A 13774-nucleotide genomic window follows, 5' to 3' on the forward strand; every position below is an offset into this window, starting at 1 on the left:
CTATACATCTGTCAACTTGGCGGGTAGTTGGCCATCCGATGAACATTGGTACCGCCAAGAGCATGCCTGGTTGACGATTCAACCAATTTTGGTCCACAATTGGTTGAATGTATCGATCAGACATACTGGAAAATCTATGGCCACTCCGTTATCTTGTAATCGCCACTGATAATATGGCTGGCCACCCTGTTCCGCGCGACCCTGCTGACTCCCGTAGCAGAACACTGCCGGCCACAGGAGAGTGGTGGGGGTGCGCGCGGCTGGTCCGTGCATGCGCAGGAGAGCATGACTGGCCACAACTAGCAAGATTACCGGTGTCGATTACAAAATAACGGAGGGGCCGGAGAGGATGGCGAAGGAGCCATCGCACCTCATGGGGCTGGAGGAAGCTCCAGTTAAGTATGAATACAACGAGAGTTGCAATCTCAGGTACACTTTAATCAGGGGCGTAATTATCGAATTTTAGTGCCCCCCCCCCCCCCCCCCGGAGCTAGCTCAGGGCCATTTTGGGGGGGCAGGAGGGGTCAAAGCATAAGGGGAGAGCATTGCACATTGGCGGGGCCCTCACCTCGGGCGCTTACAGATCGGAGACCTCCCTGGTGAATGGAGGTATTTATAGCTGCTGCTGCTAGTCGATGCAGGAGGGGAGTGCGGAGGGGAGAGCCCGAGGTGAGGGAGGTGGGTCTGTGGGACTGTCCCCCTTCCCCGCCGATGTGCAATGCTTTAAGGTTCTTTGTATAAAATTATCAAACATTGGTCAAAAGGGCATTTGCTTTCAAGAGATTCTTGTTAGATTCATCATAATTATTAAAACAGTTGTTGGATATGCCGTCTGTCTGGGAGAGGATGCGGGAAACTGAACAATCCCATTGGCCATGCTTTAACTATTAAAGAGACTCCGTAACAAAAATTGCATCCTGTTTTTTATCATCCTACAAGTTCCAAAAGCTATTCTAATGTGTTCTTGCTAACTGCAGCACTTTCTGCTATCACTATCTCTGTAATAAATCAATGTATCTTTCCCCTGTCAGACTTGTCGGCCTGTGTCTGGAAGGCTGCCAAGTTCTTCAGTGTTGTGGTTCTGCTATGAACTCCCCCTTCCAGGCCTCTCTATGCACACTGCCTGTGTGTTATTTAGGATTAGAGCAGCTTCTCTCTTCTCTCTTATCTTTTACAAGCTGGATAAATCGTCCTCTGAGCTGGCTGGGCTTTCACATAGTGAGGAATTACAGACAAAGGCAAAGCTGTTTGCAGGAATAAAAGAGCAGCCTGAAACTTCAGTGCATGAGAACAGGGGGAAAGAAACACACAAATGATCTCTTGAGATTCAAAAGGAATGCTGTATACAGCCTGCTTGTGTATGGATGTATTTTCTATGTGTGGACATACTGTACATCAACCTACTTCCTGTTTTGGTGGCCATTTTGTTTGTTTATAAACAAACTTTTTAAAACTGTTTTTAACCACTTTTAATGCGGCGAGGAGCGGCGAAATTGTGACAGAGGGTAATAGGAGATGTCCCCTAACGCACTGGTATGTTTACTTTTGTGCGATTTTAACAATACAGATTCTCTTTAAGTAAGATTAAAAAAGGGAGCATTATGATACAAAAAGTGTTCAATTCTTCTTTGAAGAGCAGAGACCTGATACAGATTGCTGGCAAAGGAGAACCACTTTATTTTACATGCCATTGGGTGGATCTAGAGTTGGCTAAATCTACAGACTTATGGCTATCAGTGAAAGGAAACCCACATTTCATTAAATTAGTTTAAACATTATTGATTATTATGTTCTTAGATCTTAATATCATTTTTGTTCTAACAGTACACAGAGCAGCTCCTGTGAACCACTCATACATCGATCTCTTTCAATTAGTAAGTATAATGTCACTAGCCCGATTACACAGGGGACAGATAGTTCATTCTACAATGATAAAATACTATGCATGAAAAAATATTAAGGAACTAAGAAGGGAAAATCGAGTAGTGTATGGGCTGCTTAAGATTTGTAGGCTAAGCACAGAATTTTGAAATTGATCCTGAAGCGGATAGGGAGCCAGTGGAGGGCTTTAAAGAGGGGAGTTGTAGAGGTGCTGCGATGAGAGTAGTTGATCAGTCTGGCTGCTGCATTTATTACTGATTGAAGGGGGGCAATTAGGTTTGAGGGGAGGCCCGATAAAAGGGAATTGCAAAAGCAATAGTCCAAGTGGGAGATGACAAGGGCATGGATAAGGAGCTTAGTGGTGTCAGGGGACAGGTAGGAGCGGATCCTGCAGATGTTGTGGAGGTGGAAGTTGCAGGATCGAGTAATACTTTGGATGTGGTGTGCAAAGGAATGCCAAGTCCAGGAAGACACCTAGGCAGTGGGCTTGAGGGGTAGGGCGGATGGTAGTGTTGTCGTTCAGGATATGTGTATCTGGGAGGGGTGCAGCTGTGTGGGTGGGAATATAAGACACTCAGTCTTGTCCAGAGTATCAAAAACGCAGTCTTTTTATATTTGTTGCTTCACTGTGAATTTTTTCATGTAGGTGGATATCCAAAAAGAAATAAGAAACGTAAAACAAAAAGAGATAATCCAGAGGTATGAGATTTAGCTGTCGTGTTATATTATGATCCTCAGGTGTACCCACAGTGTAGGTGTGTTACCAAAGCAAATGTACCACAACGTTTCACTGTGTTTATTTCAAATATCCAATCCAGTACTGAGAAAAAATCCACATTGCCTGGCAGTTCTGCTGATCTTTCATGCATCAATAGTGTCTGAATCACACACCTGAAACAAGCATGCCACTAATCCAGTCAGGCTTCAGTCAGGCCTCGTTCCCTTTGCGTTCCAATAGCGTGTCCGTTCGCGTTGGGCGTTTTTTGACGCGTTTTTGTTTTGTGATTTCCGTGTGTTGTCCGTTTTTGCTAAGCATTTTTTTTAAGTGCTTTAGCAGAGCGATTATTTAAATCACTTCCCGACGTAAGTCAGCAAGTGATTCATTTGGCCCCGAAAATGAATAAATACAATGTATTTATTCTTAAAAACGCGAACTCAATCGCTGCACAAAGTGAGTTTGTGAGCGTTTTGCGTTTTTCCTATACCTTACATTGAGGCAAAATCGCCTCAAACATGGTCCATGGAGCGCTTATGTCAACTGACAGGGCATGGAACGCCCCAATGTGAACTTCACCATAGGAAAGCAGGTGTAGCCGCTTTTAGGGCGCTTTTGAAAAATCATCAGCGTTTAAAAAAAGTCAAAAGCGCCTCTAGTGTGAACGAGCCCTCAGAGCACCTGATCTGCATGCTTTTTCAGGATCTATGGCTAAAAGTATTAGAGGCAGTGGATCAGCACGACAGTCAGGCAGTGTGCATTGCTTATAGGAAACCTGTATTCAAATAAAATGCCCCTGGGGGTATTCACCTCGGGAGGGAGAAGCCTCTGGATCCTAAAGAAGCTTCCCCCGTCCTCCTGCGTGCCTCCGTCAGCCTGCCCGGGTCCCACAAAGTGCGGTGATGTAAATATTTACCTTGCCGGGATCCAGCGCAGGCGTACTAGCGGCTTTTCGTTCGGGTGAGACAAAAATAGCCAAACCCGATCGAGCCGCTCTACTGCGCAGGCACGAGTCTTTTTGTGCCTGCGCAGTAGAGCGGATCCGATCGGGTTCGGCTATTTCCGCCTTACCCGAAGGAAGAGCCACTACTGTGCCTGCAAGGTAAATATATCAAGCCTTGTCGGGAGAGGATTGCTGGACGCTCCGGGCGAGCCAGCGCTGGATTGCCTGCAACTACAGGGATGGGGGAAGCCTCATTGGAACCCTGAGGCTTCCCCCTCCCGAGGTAAGTACCCCCCAGGGGATGTTTTTTTTAGTACAGGTTTTCTTTAAAAGGAAATGATTATGTCAGCCTCCATATCCCTCTCACTCCAGATGTGATTTAAATAGATTACAGAAAAATGATGCATCTTCTTTCTGATCTCCAATTATTATCTGGAGCAGACCAGAAAGTAGCCAATGTTAAGGTGGCCACTAACAATACAATTTTCCGAACGATCGTTTAGGAACAATTATTTATACAAACGATCGGAAATGAATGTTTGGGACCACTAACAGACAAAATTCTTCTAACCAATCTAATCAGATGAATGAAACCGATCCGAATCTTGAATCAATCCAGTCAATATGATCGGATTGGTTAGGCGATTTTCGTCCGTTAGTAGTCCCAAACATTCATTTCTGATCGTTCATACAAATAATCGTTCAGAAACGATCGTATGGCAAATTGTATCGTTAGTGACCACCTTTAGAGCAGCAGAAAACCACTGGGTCTGCTCTCCGTTTAGTGTAGTACCCTGCATAATGTTACATGGTGGATACAAGAATAATGGCTGCCACATACGTAGAGATTTTTTTCCAATCTACTTAAAATTTTAAAATGATCAATTCAGTGTTTTAAAGTAATAATTTAATTAGTTAAAATGTTCTGGCTCTCCCTCTGTTCCTTGCAACAAGTGTGGGCTTTCCTTAGCAATTATGGTATATTGAACTAATAATTCTTTCCTTAGCATTACACCCTCTTTATAAAATTATTGTGTTCAATTGAATAAGCTCACAACTGTTCACTTGTTCAATCCCAGCCAGGTCAACATCTGCAAGGAGTTTGTATGTTCTCCCCGTGTCTGCATGGGTTTCCTCCCGACACTCAGGTTTCCTCCCACACCCAAAAAACATACAGATAAGTAAAAATTGGCCCTAGACTAGGATACATACACCACACGATACATACATAGACATATGACTATGGTAGGGACTAGATTGTGAGGGACAGTCAGTGACTAGACAATAAATACTGTACAGCGCTGCATAAGATGTCGGCGCTATATGAATACTAAATAATAATAATAATAATAATTGTTCTAAAAGAGAACCAGAGGCCTAAAAACACTAAAAAGCAAATGCTTACCTAATGAGAGGGAAGCCTCTGGATCCTACAGAGGCTTCCCATGTTGTCCTTCGCCACTGCCTGGGATCCTCTTGCACATCTGGGCCGTGCTCTACTTCTGGCACAAGCATAGCCGTGTTGCACCTGCGTGGCACACAAGCCGCTCCGGCTTACTTTGCAGACATGACTGTACTGATAGAGTACGGCTGAAGAGGAGCGCGGCCCCAGTGTAATTCCCGACAAGCCCTTGTCTGTGGCTCTGGGTTTGGTGAAGGGGGACTGGAGGAAGACGTGGAAAGCCTCTATAGCAGGGGTCTCAAACTTGCGGCTCGCGGGCCATTTGCGGCCCTCGGTACAATATTTTGTGGCCCTCGCTGGCAAAAGCTTCCTTATAGTTCGCTTCAGTGCTCCCAAGTAATCCGCCGCATCCCCGCCGCTAAACGAGGGCTGCAGAGCCCCCAAATCGCCCGCGGGGCAATCCACCAGCATTTCCTGGAAGGGGCAGAGCTTTCAGCTTCAGCTCTGCCCCTCCTGATGTCAATCGCCGCACAGATCGCCGCCTCTCCCCGCCCCTCTCTGTGAAGGAAGAGTGAGAGGGGCAGGCAGAGGCGGCGATGCGCCGCGATTGTGAAATTCCTTATGCGGCCCAGCCTCATCCTGACTTTGCCTCCTGCGGCCCCCCAGGTAAATTGAGTTTAAGACCCCTGCTCTATAGGATTCTGAGGCTTACCTATTCTTAGGCAAGTATTTATTTGTGCACCTGAGGTTTGCCTCCAGTACACTCCGGTACACTTTAACTTGTCAGTTCATTTTTTCTGTACATGGATGTGATAATTTTATTGAATGAAATGTGTTATTGAAAAATCAAGATTGAAAGGTGTGTGGTCAGCGTAAGAAACAACTTCCATTCACTATGGATTGCATACGAGACGAGACACATTTATATCACGCTTTCCTCCTGGCAGACTCAAAGCACCAGAGCTGCAGCCACTAGGACAGTGATGGCGAACCTTTCAGAGGCCAGGTGCCCAAGCTGCGACCCAAAATCGACTTATTTATCACTGAGTGCCAATGGGGGGGGGGGGGGGGGGGTGTTGCTGAAAAATGGTCGTGGCCATGACATTGTATGGGCGGAGCTAGCGTAATGATGTAACAGCGAGGCATAAGAAAGCTGTGTTTCCACCATAATGTGGTGAAACGAGGATTCGCATCATGGGTGTGCAGAAACTGTGTGATGCTATTTATTAGTATACAGTAACCCCAAAGCAGCAAATATAGCCAACTATGACCATTAAATAATAAATGCAGCAACAGTTACCCCAGGCACCAGAAAATAAACGCAATGTGGGCAACATGTCAGCACAAAATAACATGATGTGGGCAACATGTCAGCAGAAAATAGTGCAATGTGGACAACATGTCAGCAGAAAATAACGCAATGTGGACAACATGTCAGCAGAAAATAACGCAATGTGGGCAACATGTCAGCAGAAAATAACGCAATGTGGACAACATGTCAGCAGAAAATAATGCAACGTGGACAACATGTCAGCAGAAAATAACGCAATGTGGCAACATGTCAGCAGAAAATAACGCAATGTGGGCAACATGTCAGCAGAAAATAACGCAATGTGGGCAACATGTCAGCAGAAAATAACGCAATGTGGGCAACATGTCAGTAGAAAATAACGCAATGTGGGCAACATGTCAGCAGAAAATAATGCAACGTGGACAACATGTCAGCAGAAAATAACGCAATGTGGCAACATGTCAGCAGAAAATAACGCAATGTGGACAACATGTCAGCAGAAAATAATGCAACGTGGACAACATGTCAACAGAAAATAACGCAATGTGGGCAACATGTCAGCAGAAAATAACGCAATGTGAGCAACATGTCAGCAGAAAATAACGCAATGTGGACAACCTGTCAGCAGAAAATAACGCAATGTTGCAACATGTCAGCAGAAAGTAACGCAATGTGGACAACATGTCAGCAGAAAATAACGTGATGTGGGAAAATACCTGCAAAAAAAATAATTTACTCACCTGACAGAAGTCTCCTCTCCCGGGGGCGGCACGCAGCTCCACGATTACCTTCCTGCAGCCAGCCGAAAGTCCCGCGCTGACAGGACGTGCTGACGTTTGACCAGGCGCCCCTGTGAGCAGAGCGGAGAGGGGGTGGGGGCACAGCTTAGGCTCTTCCCTCGGCAGGCATCGGCTCCTCTCGTTCCCTGAAGAGAATCGGCTCTTAGAGCCGGCTCTTTGCGAACGACTCATCACTGCATGTGAAGTTCTCAGTGGCTGGGGTAGTGGGATTAATGATGGTAGCGGATACCGCACGTGTGCCCACAGAGACGGCTCCGCGTGCCGCCTCGGGCACGTGTGCCATAGGTTCGCCATCACTGCACTAGGACATGCTCTATAGGCAGTAGCAGTGTTAGGGAGACTTGCCAAAGGTCTCCTACTGAATAGGTGCTGGCTTACTGAACAGACAGAGCCGAGATTCAAACCCAGGTCTACTGAGGCAGAGCCCTTAACCATTTATTACACCATCCAGCCACATTTGTGTAGGAGAAACAACCTAAGCCATTTAAAAAGATGTGAATGGTCCCAAATGTCTGTTTAGTGACTAGAGTTTTTTTTATTATAATTATCATTAACCTTTAATTTAAAACAATGTTTCTTTATCATTTCAGCTTCAAGCAGCTTTGCCGACTATGAGCCCGGATGAAAGGAATGCCTATTCTCAGGTGTACGATGAAGTTGGTGGTAAAAAGGATTAATATTATAATTCTATTTTTTTTGTATGGCAACATCTTCCATGGCACCGCACAGAGAACAAAACAGATGGTAGTAGGGAGCAAAGATACATGAATAGTTCATCACAATGCAGAACATCTAGCAACACAAATGCAAAGAATCCAGTAGTGCCAAAAAGTACAGCAAGAGCAGGAAATACTAGGAGAGGACCCTGCCCCTCGAGCTTATAATCTATTGTAGAGTGGGGTGGAGACTCCAGGGCTGTGGAGTCGGAGTCGTGGAGTCGGAGTCGTGGAGTCGGGCAATTTTGGGTGCCTGGAGTCGGAGTCGGGGAAAAATGCTCCGACTCCTAATGAATTTGTAACTGTAATTAAAATAGAAAATATGATAAAATGTTCTATTTCTCAGATAATAGTCATTAAAAATAATGTATATATACAGTATATATACAGTAATAGCTGTGCTTAGTCCACAAAAATGAAATAAACCAATCAAAATTAGTTACTTGTGCTGCTTCAATAAAGCAGTCCCCGTATTTTTAAGGTCAGATATACATATCTGATTGTGACTGTATATATGATGTGTACACAGGAATCTCATATATACTAAATAACATCTATGCTGTAAGAATAAAGCCTGATGTGTAGCTGTGTCACTAATAGAGATGGTCAATGAGATGGAAATAATTCTGCATTGATGCTGATTTATGCAAATGTATGCACTCCCTTTGCTGATGAAATCAAATAATTTGATATGTTGTTAAAATTTGGTTTAGTGACTGCAAATTAAAGGGTACCTGAGACGGATGAAAAGTAAAGTTTTATACATACCTGGGGCTTCCTCCAGCCCCCTTCAGGCTAATCAGTCCCTCGCTGTCCTCCACCACCCGGATCTTCGGCTAAGAGTCCTGGTAATTCAGCCAGTCAGCGCTGTCCGGCCGCATGCCGCTCCCACAGCCAGGAACATTCTGCACCTGCGCAATAGTGCTGCACAGGTGTAGTATGCTCCTGGCGGTGGAGTGTGTGCATGCGCACTACGCCCGACTGGCTCAAGTACCTGGACTCATAGCAGAAGATCCAGGTGGTGGAGGAGTACAACGAGGGATGGATTATCCTGAAGGCGGCTGGAGGAAGCCCCAGGTATGTATAAAACTTTAATTTCATCAGTCTCAGGTTTACTTTGTTACACAGTAGTACTATACTCTACATATGCACTCCCCACAGAGCTGCAGGGAATCCACTGAGAATGCTGTGCACATTGAACACAGAGGTGTTGTCTGTTTACAATCTCCTCATTCCCCTGCAGAGTACTTGCACATCACACTTACATGTACCCACACTTACATTGCCTAGGGCCTGATAGATGTTCTTTGTTCCGGTTTGTACCTTTTACAAGTACTCTTACCAAGGACTAGTTTTAGTCTAAATGGAATAAATATAGTAGTCTACATATCCTTCTCACTTCAGTTGTCTTGTAAAATTCCTAAGCGTTGGCAGTTAAGAGACGAATTTCATGTTACATACTTTTAATCAACAAATTGTAATATGCAAATTAGAGGAGTCGGAGTCGAGGAGTCGGAGTCGGTGAAATCCTAAACTGAGGAGTCGGAGTCGGTGGATTTTTGGACCGACTCCACAGCCCTGGGAGACTCTATATCCAATTTGGAGTGATACATATTTCACAGCATGCAAGCTACTTATCACCTGGCTATTGCATGAGAATTACTGGCAAATCCAATCGCTGACGTCACTGTAGCAGTGTCAGAGCTTTAAGAGCATTACTGAGATGCTCCTGTTTGTCTGGCAATAGGGAGTGAGGTTTTGTGCTGTGGTTACTGTCCTTCAGCACCATGGCACTGCTGCCTCACTTCCCCGGGAGATGTGCATGCACCTATCACTGCCTCGCTTCCCTGGGAGATGCGCATTCACCTATCACTGCCTCGCTTCCCTGGGATATGCGCATGCACCTATCACTGCCTCGCTTCCCTGGGAGATACGCATGCACCTAACACTGCCTCGGTTCCCTGGGAGATGCGCATTCACCTATCACTGCCTCGCTTCCCTGGGAGATGCGCATTCACCTATCACTGCCTCGCTTCCCTGGGAGATACGCATGCACCTATCACTGCCTCGCTTCCCTGGGAGATGCGCATGTACCTATCACTGCCTCGGTTCCCTGGGAGATGTGCATGCACCTATCACTGCCTCCCTTCCCTGGGAGATACGCATGTACCTATCACTGCCTCGCTTCCCTGGGAGATACGCATGTACCTATCACTGCCTCGCTTCCCTGGGAGATACGCATGTACCTATCACTGCCTCGCTTCCCTGCGAGATCTGCATTGGCCTATCACTGCCTCGCTTCCATGCGAGATGCGCATGCACCCACCCGACATCCACCGCTGCAGCCACCAGGGCTGTGGAATCGGGTGTTTCATAAACTGAGGAGTTGGAGCTAAAGTTGGATGGTTTTGTACCCACTCCATAGCCCTGCAAGAGCTGTGGAGTCGAAGAGTCGGATCAATTTTGGGTACCTGGAGTCGGAGTCCTCAGCTGCATGCCAGGCTATCCTGGGAAAGTGACAAAATGGAATATTTTGGATATGGGAGGGTAATGAAGATGAGTTACAGCAAAATATTCAGTGGTTGAATTGTAATACATTAGAGATTGATCTCACTATAGTAAAAAAAAAAATAGATTTTTTGGACATAGTGGTAATGAAGAGGGATGGAGTGTTGGGTTCCAAAACGTTTTAAAAAAAACTGATAGAAACTCGTATATACCTAAATCTAGTTGTCACCACCCTAAGTGGATGGATAACATCCCTAGGGGTCAGATCGGGAAGATATGGAGGAATTGTTCTAATGAAGTAGATTTTATGGTACAATCCAACATGCTGATTTTTCACTACAGTCTTTTTTGCTCATAGCAGTTGAGTACCTTCTCACGCACAACTTTTTCGTCTTTGATTCCCAGTTTTATCTCCAGAGGTGCGGAGCTTCTATGGGGGCAAACTTTTCCCCCTCCCTGGCCAACCTATATATGGGTTGGTGGGAGGAGCTCTGCATTTTTGGGGATGATAATCCTTTTGCCTCCCATATACAATGGTATGGCAGGTACATAGACGATTTGTTGTTAGTGTGGGAGGGTCCCCCTGACACTTTGGAGTCCTTTTTGAATTATCTAAATGATAATCAATTAAATTTGATAGTTACAATGAACACCCATGCAATTTCGATTGATTATTTAGATCTCACACTAACAGGTGCTCCTGTGTCACAGACAATTTCTACATGCACTTTCCGGAAACCGACATCAGGAAATTCTATTCTTTTAGCCAATTCTTGTCATCCCAGACACACCATTGATGCCATACCGACAGGCGAATTTGTCAGAGCAATTCGCAACTGTTCTACTTTGGAGGGTGTTAATAAGGAGTGCAGTCTGATCGAGTACAGGCTACGGCAGAGAGGATATACAGCTAGGCATTTAAAAACTAGTCGTAATAAGGTGGCCAAAAAATCCAGGACTGAACTTTTAGATAGTAACAAGGGTAGACACAGACGAACAGGGAAGAGTACTGTTACGTTTGTAACAGAATATAGTTTAGAATATAAAAATATTGTAGACACTATTAAGAAATACCTCCCAGTTTTACATTCAGATCCCAAACTGAAACAGGTTCTGGATACAGGGTGCCGTTTTTCTTCCCGTAAGGCATGCACTCTAGGGTCCCTCTTGTCCCCTAGCCTTTTTAGGTCTCCGGCCTCTATACGTACCCCGACCTGGTTAAGCACAGTAGGATCTTATCCCTGTGGCTTTACTACATGTCATTACTGCAGGTGTCATTACAAAGGAACCTCTATCTTTTCATACACAACAAATAGGTCTTTTCCCATTCTGCAGTATATTAATTGCGATACTAAACATACAATTTATGTAATTTCGTGTACCAGCTGTCGCATCCAGTATGTGGGGTGCACCACCCGCAATCTTCGAGCAAAGATAGGTGAACACTACTGCGCGACTAGCTGAAACACTTTCAAAAAATCTGCTGTTTCGAAACACTTTGAGAACTGTCATAATGGGAATATGACCTCCTTTAAATATCAGGGTGTAGAACGAGTTGTCTCTCCAATCAGGGGAGGTGACCATTATAGGCTTCTCCTAAAACAAGAAGTGTTTATTATAAGATGTACTTTGTTCCCTTTAAGAGGTTGTGGCTTCCTTCAGATTGAGTGGATGTGAGTTTTTCTCCCTCCCCTCTCCTTCTGCTATAAAGTCCCCGCCTCTTTCAGAACCTGTATGACTATGATTAAGGGCAAACTTTGAGCCCGATACGCGTCAGTCAATTTGTGGTCCTATCTGTGTCATTTTTTGTGGCTTTTTCAATAAAGAATACGAGCTTTTATCACTTTGCTGTGACTGCGGATCCTCCTTTGCTTGATCCAACATGCTGATTGATCGTTTTGTAGAGAAAGGTTATAATTGGGCACAATTGGAGGAAGTGGTAGAACAGATCAGGGTGGAGGAAGGGACACTTTTTTGTAGGAGGGTAGAAAAAAGACCAACAGTTGGTAATAAAACTGATATGTGGGGGAATGTGGGCTTTTACCCATGTCACCAGTTTGTGGGGTGTGAACGGGCACAAGGTGTCAGAACAAAGGAAGTTGTGTCTTTCCAAACAGGTAGAAGTCATAAGATAAGGGAATTTATCCACTGCTGCAGCACGCATGTGGTATACTGCATATGGTGCCCATGCGGGCTGCAGTATGTGGGACGGACCAAGAGAGCTCTCAAACAGCGTATTGCTGAGCATGTTAATAATACCAATGGTTTTAGGGCACATAGTGTCTCCAGACATTTTGCAGAGAAACATGGGCAGGATGCGGGAGTGATTAGGTTCTGCGGGCTACAGAAATTAACCACCAGATGGAGGGGGTGTCATAAGATTAGGGAAATATCTAAGCTAGAAACAAGATGGATTTATGAATTAAGGATCCTGTCCCCTAGGGACATAAACTGTTTTATTGCTGATGATTGAGAATTTGGGGACTGATATATTGTTTATATGGTTTGATGTTGGTACCTGCTTGATGTGTCATTCCGCTCTGTTTAGGGATGATGGTCTCTCAGGTGTTAACATTGTAATCACTATGAAATTATATTGATTATATTGACAAATTGCTTGTGTGGGTATTGAGGTTATGCAATTTTTGAGATGTCAATTTTTTTAGATGTTAGTCTCCCCTTTTCGTGTGGCTGCTGTTCTTTGAAATTATTATTATTATTAGTATTATTATAATTACTATGTAATTGGAGGGGAATGGGGTGTTGTATTGTCTCATTATATCTGGGGGTGTTATGAACTTGTGTGTCAACTGATGTGCCATTCATGAGCTGCGTTTTTTTATATATAGGTGGGGTTCCCCTTTAAGTACTGTCCCTTTAAGTATTGTGCTGTTTAAAGTGGATACCGTTTTAAAAATAAAAAAGTCAGATGCTCACCTAAGGAGAGGGAAGGCTCGGTCCTAATGAGACTTCCCGCTTTTCTCCCGGTGCCCTCGGTGCTGCGCTGGCTCCCCCGTTCGCGTCTGCCGCCGCAGGGACTTCGGAGGTCTTCGGGAGCACTCGGGCTTCCGAAGACGGGCCGCTCCATACTACGCACGCGCGAGTGCGTCATAGAGGGCGCTCGCGCATGCGTAGTATGGAGCGGCCCGTCTTCGGGAGCCCGAGTGCTCCCGAAGGCTTCCGAAAGCTCCCTTCAGCATGCGGAAGTGGCAGTATTTGACCAAACTGGTCGAATACTGCCACGGGGGATCCTGCGCGGGACCGGGCACCGGGAGAGGAGCGGGAAGGCTCATTAGGACCGAGCCTTCCCTCTCCTTAGGTGAGTATCTGACTTTTAAAAAAAAAAAAACGGTAAACATTCACTTTAAGTGAGTTAAGGACAGTGCCTCTATATGAGAATGTAGCGCTGTCTATATATCTATATTCTTATAGATTTATATATTTTTTATAAATTTACCCTTTTGCTAATTTTTTAATATTTGTTTAATATTTTTTGTTTTAGTTTAGTATATGGGACT

At 45.0% G+C, this 13774-nt stretch overlaps 1 protein-coding gene across 13 annotated transcripts in view; it reads left to right on the forward strand.

The window, feature by feature from the left end:
* PHF11 (PHD finger protein 11) overlaps positions 1-13774 on the forward strand; it is a 208515-nt gene that overhangs the window by 119847 nt on the left and 74894 nt on the right. For all 13 annotated transcript variants that reach the window (XM_068267137.1, XM_068267142.1, XM_068267145.1 and 10 more), the window contains 3 exons: positions 1825-1874; positions 2528-2580; positions 7623-7695. In XM_068267137.1, coding sequence (XP_068123238.1) covers positions 1825-1874; positions 2528-2580; positions 7623-7695 — 176 coding nt within the window. The remainder of the gene's footprint in view (positions 1-1824; positions 1875-2527; positions 2581-7622; positions 7696-13774) is intronic.

This window comes from Hyperolius riggenbachi, chromosome 2 (assembly GCF_040937935.1).
Source record: "Hyperolius riggenbachi isolate aHypRig1 chromosome 2, aHypRig1.pri, whole genome shotgun sequence".
Taxonomy (NCBI): Eukaryota; Metazoa; Chordata; class Amphibia; order Anura; family Hyperoliidae; genus Hyperolius; species Hyperolius riggenbachi.